Raw genomic sequence first — 19580 nt, forward strand, 5'->3', positions numbered from 1 at the left:
GGCAGTTTATGCATGTTTGTTTGCGCTGCCTAAGCCTACACTCTGAGCAAACACTGCTGTTGATACAATGAAATACCGCTCAATAAGCCTCTTACATCTTGTGAATTGACAGTCCTGCTTAGCATGTGCATTTCTAGCAGGAAATTAATGAACTACAATCAGAAATTGAGCAAAGTAATTGGTGACGGGCTTGACAGCAGCAAACCCTGCAAGGGAGCATGATTCTTCAGGATTCCCACATGTTATATCCGTTTAACATTTAGTTGCTGTGTATGGCTGCTTTCACAATTTATTCTGGAACATTCTTATCTGGATATAGTAAACAGTAAACCAAGAGAAGACCCTTTTGGCGTAAAACTACCATTTTTGCCGACTACCGAAAAGCTAGCCAAAAACTTTAACTTACCTTTTTTGTAGGTCTTCATACTTACCACTGCTGGCAGGGTTGCACCAACAGGTTAGACCTGTCGGTATTCTGGGCGTGAAGGAGAGTACCGAAAGTATGACGGTAACGCAATCCGTGACGTTGTACGTTGTTTTATGTCGGCACACCTCTCCCCGACGGTACGTGGAAGCACCACCGCAAAAAGGTGCCCGAAGATCCCGCTGACCAGGCTTTCGCTGCAGAGGGTCAAATCGTGGTGAAAACCCGGTGGCAATGTCGCCGAAATTCTAACTCATTGCCTCTTCAGTCTTCCATCCCTCCTCCAACTTTCAGATTGTTGAAACCCAAGCTTAGCATTATCGAATTATAACATACTCTTTTCAACCATGATGGTGTCCTGTATTTTAGGCCTTAGCTCTTCACATTGGTTTCTCAATAAAAAATAAATCCTAATCCTTCTTTGAGTCCTCCACTTCCACTTCTTGAAACAGGATTGAAATCCACGTTGAAATTTAGCAGCATTGCCTGGAAAAGATACTTAAAATAATGGTGTTCTATAAATTTGATGATGCAGAAAATTACAAGAAACTGATCATTTTGTTTTCTCCTATAGGCCAGTTTATAATTGTGGATAAAGGAAATTTGCCTATAACTTTTATACCCAGGAATGGAATAGTTTTGCCTGAAACACTGCAGTCAGTCAAAGTTGAATTGTGTACTCACCAGCCTATGGTCCTTGATAAAATGGTCCTGTAAGTCTATATAATTGAAGTTAGTAAAGTGCATTTAAACATTCGTTCATAAGCTATTGATTGTATTTTTTCTGAATAGCTCCCTAATGCATTATTCTGAGTCCAATCATTTGAAAAATATAAAAAGATTGAAAAAGGAAGAAAATTCTTATGTCACTAGCTTCTAAAGGCAGAATTAGAATTCCAATTGCCACTGCTCCTGGTCCTGAGATTCGCGACTTCCAGGTCGTGGTCCTGACCCCCGACCCCCTCGGACATTTGCCACCAGGGCGCCCCTTAAAGGGGAGGCCTTTAGCACCTTGGGCTGCCATTTTATGGACTTAGCGCAGCACTGCTGCCCCGGGAACGCCCCCCCCAAGGAAGCGGAGCATCGGAGACAGTGCTGCACAGCCCAATTTCATGTCGGGGGTGGAACTTCTGGGCCGGGTGATAAATTTTCCAGCCCCAGAAGGTTACCGCCCCTAATCGGGGCGAGGGGCAATTTCGCCCCCTTTGATTTTTGGGCCTATCATGTCGTCGACTCCTCTTCCTGCGAGGTTGGCTTGGTGGGAATACCACAACAGTTTCCCTGTGCATTAAAATAGCAATCAGGCCCTGATGACGCCATCAGAGCCCTATCTGCATATTTAAAGAAGGACCTGGCAGGTTTCCAGCAGGTGTTCTTCTTGTCTGCTCAGAAGAGCAGGTTAAAATCAAAACCTGCTGGATCGCTGTGGGACATTCATGGGAGAATTCCACCGTCAGTTTTAACTGCTTTCTCACCCATTTTCCACTGAGCGAGCAAGGTTAAAATCGTCTATATTGTTCTGAAAATCCTTCCTGCTGCTCTCACTCATAACAGCACAATAACTTGAAAATTTAATCCAAAGTATAGAAGCTTTAAATCAACTTGATTTCATTCTGGACTATATTGCGGGTGTGGAGGCACATTTCTTCACATTTGCACTGATAAATAAAATACATCTTTAGTGGCATGGTGCATTGATTCATCAATAACATCAACAGTAATACTAATGCTAGTAATAATTAAAATGTGGCTTCAAATAACAGGTGGCTTTATGACTAGTCACAAAGCTATTGAGAAAATGTAACTTAATGACTGAACAATGTTACAAAAATATGCACACACTTTGAATAGCTGGTCAGTCACAGACTTCTGTAGGAACTCTAACAGCCCAAATTATTTTACATGACAGTTCCCTTTTTTTGGGGTGGGGAGGATGGAGGCGGGGGTACGGGGGAGGATGGTGGGGGTAGAGTAGGAGGGGGTGTTGGAGATTAAAAAAACAATTTTCACTAACAATTCTGTGATTCCTTTCCATTTTCCTCTCTCCTGCTAGGGTTCAGTTGGAAGGCGTTGAAACTACTCTGAAAATTAAAGCAAATATAGTTGAGCCGGTTCTGGAACTTTTTGATTTATCTGGCCAGAAGATTGAATGTATTCAGTTTGGTGGTGCCTACAGTGGAACCTCAAAGCAGGAGCAAGTTATTTTGTATAACAACAGCCCTGAAGCTATTGACTGGGTGACTGTGATGGAAAATGACGCTGCTGGATCTGAAGTGGTAATAGTCCGAGAAACTTTTATTGCAGTAATATTTAATTATATGAACAGTATCTGACTTTTAATCAGATTATCATCAAGTCTGGGATATTTTGCAGAAATATTGATATCTATTTATTTTATGCATTGTTTGATCTCATATTATCAATAGTAAATAATTGTTAATCTGTACTACATTATTGCAATTATAGAATTTTAACACTTCAACCTTCTTCAAAAAATCATTAGGGAGATTGCACAAAGTTATGGATCTGGGCGATTGAGGAAGAACTGTATGGCACAGCTTATTAATGCATGTGGCACTTTCTGGTTTCTAGCAGTGTCTTCATTCCTCTTTCATTTCACGGTAGACTGTTAGACCACAGCATTCTCATTTTGGTCTTTGCATAGTGCTACAGTGTTTTATGTATTTAAATGATCCTGAAATTATGCCATGGGATACCAGCATGTGACTGCTTAACAGAAGAACATAAGAACTAGGAGCAGGAGTAGGCCATATGGCCCCTCGAACTTGCCCCATTCAATTAGATTTTGGCTGAACTTCTACATCAACTCCACTTTCCCATCCTTTCTCCATATCCCTTGACTCCTTTAGTGCCCCAAAATGTATCAATCTCAGTCTTGAATATACTCATCGACGCAGTATCCACAGCCCTCTGGGGTAGAGAATTCTAAAGTGAAGGAATTTCTTCTCATCTCAGTCCTAAATGACCAACCTCTTATCCTGAGACTGTGACCCCTTGTTCTAGACTCTCCATCCAGGGGAAACAGCCTCTCAGCATCTACTCTGTCAAGCCCTCTAAGGATTTTATACATTTCAATGAGATCACCTCTCATTCTTCTAAACTCCAGAGAATATACGTCCATTCTCCTTAATCTCGCCTTATAGCTCAGCCCTCTCATCCCAGGAATCAATCTAGCGAACCTTTGTTGCACTCCCTCCTTTCTTAGGTAAGGAGACCAAAATTGTACACCAAAATTGTATACAGTACTCCAGATGTGGTCTCACCAAAGCCTTATATAATTGCAGCAAGACTTCCTTACTCTTATATTGCAAGTCCTTTGCAATAAAGGCTAACATACAATTTGCCTCCCTAATTGCTTGCTGTACCTGCATGTTAACTTTCTGTGATTTGTGTACAAGGACACCCAAATCCCTCTGAATACAAAAGCAAAATACTATGGATGCTGGAAATCTGAAATAAAAACAGAAAATGCTGGAAATACTTAGCAGGTCAGGCAGCATCTGTGGTCCTTACTCGGTCAAGCCTATATGTGGCTCCAGACTGACAAAAATGTGGTTGATTCTTAACCGCCCTCTGAAATGGCCGAGCAAGCCACTCAGTTGTATCAAACCGCTACTAAAAAGCAAAGAATGAAACCGGACGGACCTCCTGGCATCGACCGAGGCATCGGATTCGGAGATGATAAAAGCATACCCAGCCCAGTCGATCCTGCAAAGTCTTTATCACTAACATCTGGAGATTTGTGCCAAAATCAGAAGAGCTGTCCCACAGACTAGTCAAGCAACAATTTGACATAGTCATAGACACAGAATCATACCTTTCAGCCAATGTCCCAGACTCTTCCATCATCATCCCTGAGTGTGTCTTGTCCCACTGGCTGGACAGACCCACCAGAGGTGGCGGCACAGTGGTATACAGTTGGGAGGAAGTGGCCTTGGGAGTCCTCAACATTGACTCCAGACACCAGTAAGTCTGATAGCATCAGGTCACACATGAGCAAGGAAGCCCCCTGCTGATCGCCACATACCGTGCTCCCCCAGCTGTGAATCACTTCTCCTCCATGTTCAACACCACTTGGAAGAAGCACTGAGGGTAACAAGGACACAGAATGTACTCTGTGTGTGGGATTTCAATGTCCATCATCAAGAGTGGCTCAGTAGCACCACTATTGACCGAGCTGGGCTTGCGGGAAAAAATATTTGACCTCATCCTCGCTAATATACTTGTCGCAGATGCATCTGTCCATGACGGTGTTGTTAGGAGTGACCACTGCACAGACCTTGTAGAGATGAAGTCCCATCTTCACACTGAGGACACCCGCCATCGGGTTGTGTGGCACCACCACCATGCTAAATGGGATAGATTCAGAACAGATCTAGCAGCTCAAAATTGGGCATCCATGAGCCACTGTAGGACATCAGTAGCAGCAGAACTCCATTCCACCACAATTTGTAACTTCATGACCGGGCTTATCTAGCACTCTATCATTACCATCAAATCGGCCACCAACCCTGGTTCAATAAAGAGTGTAGAAGAGCATGCCAGGAGTAGCACCAAGCATACTAAAAATGAAGTGCCATACTGGTGAAGCTACAACGCAGGATTACATGCATGCTAAGCAGCTGTCATGTATGTACTTTTGGGATCACTAGCCACTAGATGGCGTCACTGTTGGAGGCCATTGGGCTGCACGCACATGTGTGCAGCCCAAGTATAAAAGGCCAGCCATTTTGTGTATTAGGCACTTTGGGCCTTAATAAAGCAGAGCCAAGGTCATACCTCTTGGAGTTAAACAGTACTCAGTCTAACAGTTATTGCATACACAACAGCAGCAGAAGCAGTGTGCGATAGACAGAGCTAAAGGATCCAACAACCAACCAGATCAAAGCTCTGCAGTCCTGCCACATCCAGTCGTGAATGGTGGTGAACAATTAAATAACTAACGGGAGGAGGAGACTCTATGAACATCCCCGTCCTCAATGATGGCGGAGCCTAGTATGTGAGTGCAAAAGAGAAGGCTGAAGCATTCGTAACGATCTTCAGTCAGAAGTGTTGAGTGGTTGAAGCAACTCGGACTTCTCCTGACGTCTTCACTATCGCAGATGCCAGTCTTCAACCAATCCGATATCAAGAAACAGCTAAGCGCACTGGATACGGAAAAGGCTTTGGGCCCCGACCAAGTGCTGAAGACTTGTGCTGCAGAACTAGCCGCGCCGCTAGCCAAACTGATTTACTGCAACTACAACACTGGCATCTACCCGACAATGAGGGAAATTGCTCAGGTATGCCCTGTACACAGAAAGCAGGACAAATCCAATCTGGCCAATTGCTGCCCCATCAACCTACTCTCAATCATCAGCAAAGTGATGGAAGGTATCGTCGACAGTGCTATCAAGTGGCACTTATTCACCAATAACTTGATAACTGATACCCAGTTTGGGTTCTGCCAGGATCACTCGGCTCCAGACCTCATTGCAGCCTTGGTCCAAACATGAACAAATGAGCTGAATTCCAGAGGTGAGGTGAGAGTGACTGCCATTGACATCAAGGCAGCATTTGACTGAGTGTGGCACCAAGGAGCCCTAGTAAAATTGAAGTCAATGGGGATCAGAGGAAAAGCTTTTCATTGGCTGGAGTCATATCTAGCACCAAGGAAAATGGTTGTGGTTGTTGGAGGCAAGTATCTCATTGAAATGTCTAAAATTCTTAAGGAGTTTGACAGGGTAGATGCTGGGAGGATGTTTTCCCTGAATCTAGAACTACAGGTCTCAGAATAAGGGGTCGACCATTTAGGACTGAGATGAGGAGAAATTTCTTCACTCAAAGGGTTGTGAATCTTTGGCATTCTGTAACCCCAGAGGGCTGTGGATGTTCTCTCGTTGATTATATTCAAAACAGAGATTGATAGAGTTTTGTATACTAAATCAAGAAACCAAGGAATATGGGAATATTGCGGAAAGGTGGAGTTGATGTAAAAGTTCAGCCATGATCTTATTGAATGGCGGAGCAGGCTTGAAGGGCCTACTTCTGCTCTTATTTCTTATGTTCTTACGTTCTTATCATCTCAGTCTCGGGACATTGCTGCAGGAGTTCCTCAGGGCAGTGTCCTAGGCACAACCATCTTCAGCTTGCTTCATCAATGACCTTACCTCCATTATAAGGTCAGAAGTGAGGATGTTTGCTGATGATTACACAGTATTCAGTTCCATTTGCAATTCCTCAGATAATGAAGCAGTCTGTGCCCACATGCAGCAAGACCTGGACAACATCCAGGCTTTTGCTAATAAGTGGTAAGTAACATTTGTGCCACACAAGTGCCAGGCAATGATCATCTCCAACAAGAGAAAGTCTAACTACCATTCCTTGAAATTCAGTGGCATTATCATCATTGAATTCCCCCACCATCAACATCTTGGGGCTCACCATTGACCAGAAACTTAACTGGATCAGCCACATAAATACTGTGGCTACGAAAGCAGGTCAGTGGCTGAGTATTTCCCAATGCCTTTCCACCACTTACAAGGCACAAGTTAGGAGTGTGATGGAATACTCTCTATTTGCCTGGATGGGTGCATGTTTCAACAACATTCAAGACACTCGACACCATCCAGGACAAAGCAGCCTGCTTGATCGGCATGCCATCCACCACTTTAAACATTCACTCCCTCAACCACCAGCGCATCCATGGCTGCAGTATGTACCGTCTGCAAGATGCACTGCAGCAACTCGTCAAGGCTAATTCAACATCACCTCCCAAACCTACGCTCTCTATCACCTAGAAGGACAAGGGCAGCAGATGCATAGGAACTCGACCACCTCCAAGTTACCCTCTAAGTTACCCACTATCCTGACTTGGAAATATAATGCTGTTCCTTCATCATCGCTGGGTCAACATTTTGGACCTCCCTATCTAAAAGCACCATGGGAATATCTTCACCACACGGACTGCAGCGGTTTAAGAAGGCTCACCACCACCTTCCCAAGGCCATTTAGGGATGGGCAATAAATGGTGGCCTTGCCAGCGATGCCCACATTCTGTGAATGAATAAAAAAAACACCCAGGAATGGATATCAGACAGCGACAATGGATGAGTGAAGAGAGTTGGTGGAGATTTAGAACTAGGTGTCATTAATGTACATGTGGAAGCTGATCCCATGCCTGTGGCTGATGCCACTAAAAGGCTGCATTTAGCTGAAAACAGAGGAGTTAAGGATAGGTCCTTGGAGGACTCCAGAAGAATGGTGCTGTGGTGGGAAGATAAGACATTGCTTTGGTTATGATTGGATAAGTATCAGAGTGGAACTAAGTAAGGGAAATCCCACTGAACTGGACAATGGGGGAGAGGTGTTAAAGGAAGATTGTGTAGTCGACCATGTCAAAGGTTGCAGAGAGATCTTGGAAGATGCGTAGGGATAAGCAGTACAGTCACAGTCATAGAAGATGCCATTTGTGACTTTGGTTTAGCGTAGTTTCGGTGCTGAGGCAGGAATGGAAACCTGTTTCAAACATGAAGTTGTGTTCAAGATGAGCACAGAAGGTGACAACATGTTAAAGATGGAAATGGAGTTTGGAGATTGGGTGGTAGTTTGTAAGGTCAGAGGGGTTGAGGGTGGCGATGACAACAGTTTTAAAAGGGAGCGTGTGGTACCTGAGGACCTGGAACTATTTGCGATGTAACCTAGCATGGGAGCCAGGAAGGGAGGTTGGGTGGTCAGCTGTTTAGTGGGAATGGGTTGAGAGAGGTTTATTTCATGGACAAGATGAGGAGAGGGCATGAGGATAGGAGAGAAATTAGCAAAAGACCCAGGTTCAGGTTTGGTGGGGAGTTGGAATATTTGGCTTGGTGAGCAAAGGTTAGGGGGAAGAAGTAGAGGCAGTTGATTGGATGGTCTTAATCAAAGAAGCCCATGAGCTCCTTGCACTTGTTAGACTTGTTATTGAAGTTGAGAGTGGAGGATGCAGGGGAGAGGGGTTTAAAGGGATGGCTGGTAGTGGAGAAAAGAAGCCAGGGGATATATTTGCTCTCCAAAATGACCCTGGATGGTTTTGGAAGAGGAAAGTGAGGCCAAATCCAGTGATGTATGGTTAAACCAGTTGTGTGCCAGATATGCTTAAATTTGCATCCCTTGGATAATACAGGAATGTTACTAGATAATAGAGGCCATACTAGAGGAATGACTGGGATTGGGGAGGACCAGTGGTGGAGGAGAGGGTGTGGTTCAGCAAAATAACAGCTGCAGAAGTATCGTGACAAATAGTGGGCCAAGGACAGGCAGTTTGCAGTTTGCAGTGCAGTTGTAAGTGATTGAGGGGAGAGTTTTTTCTAGTGGCACTCGCAGAAAGAAGTGAGATTGCAACGTGGTAGAGGAATGTGGATATTGAGGGATTCAAGAAAGTTGTTGAAGATGGCCTTGTCTGTGATCGACCATGGGAATAGAGAAGCCACGTGAAAATGGCATGGTTGAGAGGGTGACCGTCAATATGGGTAGGATAATTTATATGGAGGGAGAGCTTTAGGGAGTACCAGAGGACAGTGAAATCAGAGGAAGAAGGACAAGGTGAGTTTAATGGAGATGGAAATCATTGAGGATGAGGAATTGCTCAGTGCAGAGTCTGATGGCTAATATGTTGGGGAGAAACTCGAGATGGGCTTTGGGAAATGAGGGGGCAAAATTCCCCAGCGTCCCGTTTGGGGGCAGTAACCCAGTCGGGGAGGGACTTCCTGCTTCCGGTGCGGAAGTCCTTCCCTGGCCGCGAAATTGGAGTTACTGCTCCTCACAGGAAGTGGAGCGCAATGTCGTGTGCTCCACTTCATGTTGGGGCAGGTTCGGGGGCACTACTTGGGTGCAATCGGCAACACTATGCAGCTTCTCCGCATAGCATTGACGCGTTTCAATGCCCCTCCTCTTCTGTTAAAAGGGAAGGCTGCTATGCACATTACAGGGCCTCTGATGGCCTCAACTGGGCTAACAGGGCGGTGTGGTGCTGAGGCCGCAGTTCGGCACCCAAACTGAGTGCAGGGTTGCACGATGGCGGCCCGAACCAAGCCACGGAGACTCAAGACGAGCCGACTGGTGAGTTGGCCAAAACTACAAAACAGTGGCTCGTGGTGCAGCACACTCCCCTTTAACTTCCGCCCGTGAGCGGGTGTCGGCCCGGTTCGCGACCTGCAGAGCTGGCTAATTTCCGCCGCGGGGTGGAAAGGGATCGCCGTGCGGCAATAAGGGGTTGCCGCGCATGCCGATGACATCATCGCTGGTTGCATGGCAGCCCAGGACGCTACTAACGGGGCGCAGCGTTACCGTGTCAGCGCCTCCATTAACTTCCATGCAATTTCGCTAGAGATGGTAGCGCCCCCAACCCCCAGACTAAAATAGGTTTGCGCTCCGTTAGCGCCACCCAGAGACACTAACTGGAGTCACACAACAGGGGAATTTCGACCCTGAGGATTTTAAAAGAGAGGTAACACGGGTGGAACAAAGTGAGGTGCTCGAAGGAGGAGAAGATGCTACAGAAATAGGAGAAGAGGCCAAGGTGTCATTTATTGATAAGGACCAAACTGCCACCACGGCCGTTTGGGCGGCGCAGTTGGTGGTAAATATAGCCAGGCGGGGAGGCTTTAGTAAGGAGCAAGATGTTGCTTCTCATGAGCCAAGTTTCAGTCAAAGCTATGATGTCAATGCAATTGTCCACAATAAGGTCGTGCATGGCAAAGGCCTTGTTTGCAAGTGAACGGACGTGAAAGAGGAAAAAAGCGAGAGAGGTGGTAGAATGTGAGAGGGCATGGTGGATGGGATGAGCAGGCTGGAAGGTATTTGACGAAATTAACCTTCCAGCGGGATGCATTGGACGAGCAGGCTGGTGAGAGAGGTACCAATAGAAAATAAAAGAGAGAAGTAATGAGCTTGTGTCCATGCAGCATCATATGTGTGCTCTTGCCTTTATGTAAAGTGGGCAGAAAAGCACTCATAAGAGGAAGCATGATTACTAACCAACGAATAAAAACATAAGAAATAGGAGCAGGAATAGGCCACCTGGCCCCTCAAGCCTGCTCCGCCATTTAATAAGATCATGGCTGATCTGATCATGGACTCAGCTCCACTTCTCTGCCTACTCCCCATAACCCTTTATTCCCTTATCGCTCAAAAATCTGTATCTCCGCCTTAAATATATTCAATGATCCAGCTTCCACAGCTCTCTGGGAAGAAATTCCTCCTCATCTCAGTTTTAAATGGGTGGCCCCTTATTTTGAGACTATGTCCCCTAGTTTTAATTTCCCCTATGAGTGGAAATATCCTCTCTGCATCCACCTTGTTGAGCCCCCTCATTATCTTATATGTTTCGATAAGATCACTTCTCATTCTTCTGAACTCCAATGAGTATAGGCCCAATCTACTCAACCTATCTTCATAAGTCAACCCCCTCATCTCCGGAATCAACCTAGTGAACCTTCTCTGAACAGCCTCCAATGAAAGTATATCCTTCCTTAAATACGGGGACCAAAACTGTATGCAGTACTCGAGGTGAGGCCTCACCAATACCCTGTACAGTTGTAGCAGGATGTCTCTGCTTTTATACTCTATCCCCCTTGCAATAAAGGCTAACATTCCATTTGCCTTCCTGATTACTTGCTGTACCTATGTACTACCATTTTGTGTTTCATGCACAAGGTCGCTCTGTTCTGCAGCACTTTGCAAATTTTCTCCATTTAAATTATAATTTGCTTTTCTATTTTTTCTGCCAAAGTGGATAACCTCACATTTTCCCACATTATACTCTGCCAAATTTTTGCCCACTCACTTAGCCTGTCTATATCCCTTTGCAGATTTTTTGTGTCTTCCTCACAATTTGCTTTCCCACCCCTCTTTGTATCATCAGCAAACTTGGCTACATTACAACCCAGTCCGTTCATCCAAGTCATTAATATAGATTGTAAATAGTTGAGGACCCAGCACCGATCCCTGCGGCACCCCACTAGTTACTGTTTGACGATTGGAAAATGACCAAATTATCCCGAATCTCTGTTTTCTGTTAGTTAGCCAATCCTCTAACCATGCTAATATATTACCCCCAACCCCGTGAACTTTTATCTTGTGCAGTAACCTTTTATGTGACACCTTATCACATGCCTTCTGGAACTCCAAATACGCCACATCCACTGGTTCCAGCTTATCCACCCTGCTCATTATATCCTCAAAGAACTCCAGCAAATCTGTCAAACATGATTTCCCTTTCATAAAACAATGCTGACTCTGCTTGATTAAATTATGTATTTCCAAATGTCCTGCTACTGCTTCCTTAATAATGAACACCAGCATTTTCCCAATGACAGATGTTAAGCTAACTGGACTATAGTTTGCTGTGTTTTGTCTGCCTCCTTTTTTAAATAGTGGTGTTACATTTGTGGTTTTCCAATCCGCTGGGACTGCCCCAGAATCCAGGGAATTTTGGTAGATTACAACCAATGCATCCACTATCTCTGCAGCTACTTCTTTTAAGACACGAGGATGTAAGCCATCAGGTCCAGGGGACTTGTCTGCCTTTTGTCCCATTATTTTACAGAATACTACTTCTTTCGTGATAGTGATTGTATTACGTTCCTCCCTCCCTATAGCCCCTTGACTATCCACGATTGGGATGTTTTCAGTGTCTTTTACCGTGAAGACCGATACTAAATATTTGTTCAATGTCTCTGCCATTTCCCCGTTCTCCATTATTAATTCCCCAGTCTCATCCTCTAGGGGACCAACATTTACTTTAGCCACTCTTTTTCTATTTATGTACCTGCAGAAACTCTTGCTATCTTTTATATTTCATGCTAGTTTACTTTCATAATCTATCTTCCCTCTCTTTATCATTTTTTTACACGCTCTTTGCTGGCTTTTAAAAGTTTCCCAATCCTCTGGCCTCCCACTAGTCTTGGGCACATTGTATGCCCTTGTTTTCAATTTGATATTATCCCTTATTTCCTTAGTTAGCCACGGATGGTTATCTCTTCTCTTACAGTCTTTCCTTCTCATTGGGATATATTTTGTTGCGAGTTATGAAATATCTCCTTAAATGTCTGCCACTGCTTACCATACTTTAATCTATTTTCCCAGTCCACTTTAGCCAACTCTGCCCTCATACCTTTGTAGTCTCCTTTATTTAAGCTGAGGACACTGGTTTGAGATCCAACTTTCTCACCCTCCAACTGAATTTGAAATTCAACTATGTTATGGTCACCCATTCCTAGAGGATCCTTTACAAGGAGATCATTTATTAATCGTGTCTTATTACACAGTACCAGATCTAAGATAGCAATGTACAGTTCAAGGAAACTATCCCCGGATACATTCTATGAACTTTTCCTCAAGGCTACCCTGGCCAATTTGCTTTGTGTAACCAGTATGATGGTTAAAATCGCCCATGATTATTGACGTTCCTTTTTTATAAACCTCCATTATTTCTTGACATATTCCATCCAATAGTGTAGCTACTGTTAGGGGGCCTATAGACTGCTCCCACCAGTGACTTTTTCCCCTTATTATTCCTTATCTCTACCCAAACTGATTCAACATCTTGATCTTCTGATCCAATATCGTTTCTCACTAACGCACTGATCTCATCCTTTATTAACAGTGCTACCCCACCTTCTTTTCCTTTCTGTCTATTCTTTCAAATTGTCAAATACCCCTGAATATTTAGTTCCCAGTCCTGGTCACCTTGCAACCACGCCTCTGTAATGGCTGTAATGGCTATCATCATAGGCTGTCCCTTGGAATCGAGGAAAACTTGCTTCCACTCTTAAAATGAGTTCTTAGGTGACTGAACAGTCCAATACGAGAACCACAGACTCTGTCATAGGTGGGACAGATAGTCGTTGAGGGAAGGGGTGGGTGGGACTGGTTTGCCGCATGCTCTTTCCGCTGCCTGCGTTTGATTTCTGCATGCTCTCGGCAATGAGACTCGAGGTGCTCAGCGCCCTCCCAGATGCACTTCCTCCACCTTGGCCATGGACTCCCAGGTGTCAGTGGGGATGTTGCACTTTATCAGGGAGGCTTTGAGGATGTCCTTGTAACGAATGCTACGTGCATTCAGATAAAGAGCTTTTGTTTTTTTACCATTTTTTTCCTGCTTTGATCCCACTTTCTGATTCACCTTTATGTTTATACATTCTGTCTCTTCCTCTGGTTTTCATTTCCCCAATGCTACCCTGCTCTATTGCCTTCTCCTTATTCTTTGACTTTTTAAATTTTCGCTCACCTGAATCCTCCCCCCCACTAATTAGTTTAAAGCCCTCTCTATAGCCCTAGTTATTTGATTTGCCAGGACCCGAGTCCCAGCACGGTCTAAGTGGAGCCCATCCGAACAGAACAGCTCCCTCTTACCCCCGTACTGATGTCAGTGCCCCACAAACTAAAACCCATTTCTCCCACACCAGCCTTTGAGCCACGTGTTTAACTCTCTGATTTTATTTACCCTATGCAAATTTGCTCGTGGTTCAGGTAGTAATCCAGAGATTATTGCCTTTGTGGTTCTGCTTTTTAATTTGGCTCCTAGTTGCTCATACTCCCTCAGCAGAACCTCTTTCTTTGTCCTATGTATGTCATTGGTACCCACATGGACCACGATAACTGGATCTTCTCCCTCCCATTCCAAGTTCCTCTCCAGCCCTGAGGAGATGTCCTTAACCCTGGCACCGGGCAGGTAACACAGCCTTCGGGACTCACACTCACAAACTAGTCTCTTTTACATACAATACAGTAATGAACAGAAAATCGTTTTCTGGTTAGATAAATATATTTCTTTCCATCCTCGTAGTATAAAATTAATAAAAGTACAGAACTTTGCCACTTTTTCTTGGCATTAGTTCCTCATCTAACTGGTCTAAATTTAGGTATAGCCAGCATGGTTCACTCTGCCAATCTGGAACTCTTGTATGTCTCTGACTGACATACGCACTCTCTCTCCCTTCTTTCTCTTTGTCATTTGTTGTGCAAAACCCAGCTACGCTGATTTGCAGAGTCAGCTTGTTCGTTCTTGAAGTGCTGGCATGTATATAGAATTGCAAAACACCAATTATGAAACCACTTGCTTTTCAACTGCGCAACCACCTTTTAAAATTCTCCAATCACTGCTTAACATTATTGCAGTTTCACATGTACAATAATAAAAGCACCCAGTTTGCAATCCTAACTGAAAACTGGCTGATTATTATCAGTAATAATATTAGAGACTGGTGCACCTACAACTCACTTAAACTTTTCCGAAATAGCTCAGTTGGGAGAGCGCTAGACTGAAGATTTAAAGGTCCCTGGTTCAATCCCGGGTTTTGGCAATATCTGGTGATCTTGCGTTCCCTTCATTTTAAGGGGAGAAGCTGGTTTTGTATCGAGACAGTGCTTGAGGGATGGGCTGTTCAGCGGTTGCGTGATAATCATTTTCGACATGAATTTTCAATTCACTAAATATATTCAAAAGGGAGTTAGATGAAGTCCTTACTACTAGGGGGATCAAGGGGTATGGCGAGAAAGCAGGAATGGGGTACTGAAGTTGCATGTTCAGCCATGAACTCATTGAATGGCGGTGCAGGCTAGAAGGGCCGAATAGCCTACTCCTGCACCTATTTTCTATGTTTCTATGTTTCTATGTTTCTCCAATAATCTTGCAAAATATTATGCATGTTATACATGCACATATCAAAGGCGCAGTTTAAAAAAAAGAAAAATCAAAAAAGTGCAATTTTTAAGGCATCATAGTTAGAAACATAGAAGAAACAGAAAAACATAGAAATTTACAGCGCAGAAGGAGGCCAATTTGGCCCATCGTGTCTACACCAGCCGACAAAGAGCCACATGGCCCTTGGTCAGCAGCCCTGAAGATTGCATATAAACCTATGAACAATGATGGAAAGGCAAAGAGCACCCAGCCCAACCAGTCCGCCTCACACAACTACGATACCCCTTAAACTGAAACATTCTACACTCCACCCCAACCGGAGCCATGTGATCTCCTGGGAGAGGCAAAAACCAGATAAAAACCCAGGCCAATTTAGGGAGAAAAAAACCTGGGAAAATTCCTCCCCGATCCATCCAGCGATCTAAACGAGTCCAGGAGATCACCCTGGCCGTATTCAATTCCCTGTAGTACTTACCATTAATACTGCGTCGGCCAACAAAGGGTCATCCAGTCTAATCCCAATTACCAGCACTAGGTCTGTAACCCTGCAGGTTACGACACTTTTAAGTGACCATCCAACCATCTCTTAAAAGTTTCTGCATCCACCACTCTTCCAGGCAGCGAGTTCCAGATCCCCACAACCCTCTGCGTAAAGAAGCACCCCCCTCAAATCCCCTCTAAACCTTCCACCACCCACTTAAAACTTTTCCCCCTCATAATAGACCCCTCCATCAATGGAAATAGACCCTTACTATCCACTATGTCCAGGCCCCTCAATATTTTGTACACCTCAATGAGGTCTCCTCTCAACCTCCGCTGTTCCAATGAGAACAAACCCAGTCTTTCTAATCTATCCTTATAACTAAGATTCTCAATTCCAGGCAGCATCATAATAAATCTCCTCTGCACCCTCTCTAATGCAATCATGTCATTCCTATAATACGGCGACCAGAACTGCACGCTTTACTCCAGCTGTGGCCTAATCAAAGTATTATACAATTTAAGCATAACCTCCTTGCTCTCATATTCTATGCCTCGGCCAATAAAGGCAAGCATTCCGTATGCCTTTTTAACCACCTTATCCACCTGGCCTGCTACTTTCAGGAATCTGTGGACAAGCACTCCAAGGTCCCTTTGTTCATCTACATTATTAAGTAGCCTACGGCTTAATGTGTATACCCTTTCATAAGAACATAAGAACATAAGAAATAGGAACAGAAGTAGGCCATATGGCCCCTCGAGCCTGCTCCGCCATTCAATAAGATCATAGCTGATCTGATCATGGATTCAGCTCCACTTCCCCGCCTGCTCCCCATAACCCCTTATCCCCTTATCGTTTAAGAAACTGTCTATTTATGTCTTAAATTTATTCTATGTCCCAGCTTCCACAGCTCTCTGAGGCAGCGAATTCCACAGATTTACAACCCTCTGAGAGAAGAAATTTCTCCTCATCTCTGTTTTAAATGGGTGGTCCCTTATTCTAAGATCATCCCCTCTAGTTCTAGTCTCCCCATCAGTGGAAACATCCTCTTTGCATCCACCTTGTCAAGCCCCCTCATAATCTTATACGTTTCGATAAGATCGCCTCTCATTCTTCTGAACTCCAATGAGTAGAGACTCAATCTTTCCTCATAAATCAACCTCCTCATCCCCGGAATCAACCGAGTGAACCTCTGAACTGCCTCCAAAGCAAGTATATCCTTTCGTAAATATGGAAACCAAAACTGCATGCAGTATTCCAGCTGTGGTCTCACCAAAACCTTGTATAGCTGTAGCAAGACTTCCCTGCTTTTATACTCATCCCCTTTGCAATAACGGGAAAGATACCATTGGCCTTCCTGATCACTTGCTGTACCTGCATACTATCTTATTATGTTTCATGCACAAGTACCCCCAGGTCCCGCTGTACTGCGGCACTTTGCAATTTTTCTCCATTTAAATAATAACTTGCTCTTTTATTTTTTCTGCCAAAGTGCATGATCTCACACTTTCCAACATTATACTCCATCTGCCAAATTTTTGTCCACTCACTTAACCTGTCTATGTCCTTTTGCAGATTTTTTGTGTCCTCCTCACACATTGCTTTTCCTCCCACATTTATATCATCAGCAAACTTGGCTACATTACACTCAGTCCCTTCTTCCAAGTCGTAAATATAGATTGTAAATAGTTGGGGTCCCAGCACTGATCCCTGCGGCACCCCACTAGTTACTGCTTACCAACCAGAGAATGAACCATTTATCCTGAATCCCTGTTCTCTGTTAGCCAATCCTCTATCCACGCTAATATATTACCCCCAACCCCGTGAACTTATATCTTGTGCAGTAACCTTTTATGTGGCACCTTGTCAAATAAGAACATAAGAACATAAGAATTAGGAACAGGAGTAGGCCATCTAGCCCCTCGAGCCTGCTCCGCCATTCAATAAGATCATGGCTGATCTGGTCGTGGACTCAGCTCCACTTACCCGCCCTCTCCCCGTAACCCTTAATTCCCTTATTGATTAAAAATCTATCTATCTTTGACTTGAAAACATTCAATGAGCCAGCCTCAGCTGCTTCCTTGGGCAGAGAATTCCACAGATTCACAACCCTCTGGGAGAAGAAATTCTTTCTCAGCTCGGTTTTAAATTGGCTCCTCCGTATTTTGAGGCTGTGCACCCTAGTTCTAGTCTCCCCCACCAATGGAAACAACCTCTCTGCCTCTATCTTGTCTATCCCTTTCATGATTTTAAATGTTTCTATAAGATCACCCCTCATCCTTCTGAACTCCAAGGAGTAAAGACCCAGTCTACTCAATCTATCATCATAAGTTAACCCCCTCATTTCTCGAATCAGCCTAGTGAATCGTCTCTGTACCCCTTCCAAAGCTAGTATATCCTTCCTTAAGTAAGGTGACCAAAACTGCATGCAGTACTTCAGGTGCGGTCTTACCAATACCTTATACAGTTGCAGCAACACCTCCCTGCTTTTGTACTCCATCCCTTTCGCAATGAAGGCCAACATTCCATTTGCCTTCCTGATTACCTGCTGCACCTGCAAACTAAACTCTTAAAAGAGTTTCATGCACAAGGACCCCCAGGTCCCTCTGCACCACAGCATGTTGTAATTTCTCCCCATTCAAATAATATTCCCTTTTACTATTTTTTTCCCCAAGGTGGATGACCTCACACTTTCCGACATTGTATTCCATCTGCCAAACCTTAGCCCATTCGCTTAACCTATCCAAATCTCCTTGCAGCCTCTCTGAGTCCTCTACACAACCCGCTTTCCCACTAATCTTAGTGTCATCTGCAAATTTTGTTGCACTACACTCTGTCCCCTCCTCTAGGTCATCGATGTATAATGTATACAGTTGTGGTCCCAACACTGATCCCTGTGGCACACCACTAACCACTGATTTCCAACCGGAAAAGGACCCATTTATCCCGACTCTCTGCTTTCTGTTCACCAGCCAATTCTCTATCCATGCGAATACATTTCCTCTGACTCCGCGTACCTTTATCTTCTGCAGTAACCTTTTGTGTGGCACCTTATCGAATGCCTTTTGGAAATCTAAATACACCACATCCATCGGTACACCTCTATCCACCATGCTCGTTATATCCTCAAAGAATTCCAGTAAGTTAGTTAAACATGATTTCCCTTTCATGAATCCATGCTGCGTCTGCTTGATTGCACTATTCCTATCCAGATGTCCCGCTATTTCTTCCTTAATGATAGTTTCAAGCATTTTCCCCACTACAGATGTTAAACTAACCGGCCTACAGTTACCTGCCTTTTGCCTGCCCCCTTTTTTAAACAGAGGCGTTACATTAGCTGCTCTCCAATCCGCTGGTACCTCCCCAGAGTCCAGAGAATTTTGGTAGATTATAACAAATGCATCTGCTATAACTTCCGCCATCTCTTTTAATACCCTGGGATGCATTTCATCAGGACCAGGGGACTTGTCTACCTTCAGTCCCATTAGTCTGTCCAGCACTACCTCCCTAGTGATAGTGATCATCTCAAGGTCTTCCCTTCCCACATTCCTATGACCAGCAATTTTTGGCATGGTTTTTGTGTCTTCCACTGTGAAGACGGAAGCAAAATAATTGTTTAAGGTCTCAGCCATTTCCACATTTCCCATTATTAAATTCTCCTTTTCATCTTCTAAGGGTTCAACATTTACTTTAGTCACTCTTTTTCCGTTTTATATATCAATAAAAGCTTTTACTATCTGTTTTTATGTTTTGCGCAAGTTTACCTTCGTAATCTATCTTCCCTTTCTTTATTGCTTTTTTAGTCATTCTTTGCTGTTGCTTAAAATCTTCCCAATCCTCTAGTTTCCCACTAACCTTGGCCACCTTATACGCATTGGTCTTTGATTTGATACTTTCCTTTATTTCCTTGGTTATCCACGGCTGGTTATCTCTTCTCTTGCCGCCCTTCTTTTTCACTGGAATATATTTTTGTTGCGCATTATGAAAGAGCT

General features: G+C 44.1%; 1 protein-coding gene and 1 non-coding gene across 6 annotated transcripts in view; both read left to right on the forward strand.

The window, feature by feature from the left end:
• LOC139276009 (cilia- and flagella-associated protein 47-like) overlaps nucleotides 1-19580 on the forward strand; it is a 1107008-nt gene that overhangs the window by 32188 nt on the left and 1055240 nt on the right. For all 5 annotated transcript variants that reach the window (XM_070893331.1, XM_070893333.1, XM_070893335.1 and 2 more), the window contains exons 4-5: nucleotides 999-1137; nucleotides 2478-2700. In XM_070893331.1, the coding sequence (XP_070749432.1) occupies nucleotides 999-1137; nucleotides 2478-2700 (362 nt within the window). The remainder of the gene's footprint in view (nucleotides 1-998; nucleotides 1138-2477; nucleotides 2701-19580) is intronic.
• trnaf-gaa (transfer RNA phenylalanine (anticodon GAA)) lies at nucleotides 14694-14766 on the forward strand. Its single transcript has one exon. It is a non-coding gene; the product is annotated as a tRNA-Phe (tRNA).

Source organism: Pristiophorus japonicus, chromosome 11 (assembly GCF_044704955.1).
Source record: "Pristiophorus japonicus isolate sPriJap1 chromosome 11, sPriJap1.hap1, whole genome shotgun sequence".
In the NCBI taxonomy this organism is placed as follows: domain Eukaryota; kingdom Metazoa; phylum Chordata; class Chondrichthyes; family Pristiophoridae; genus Pristiophorus; species Pristiophorus japonicus.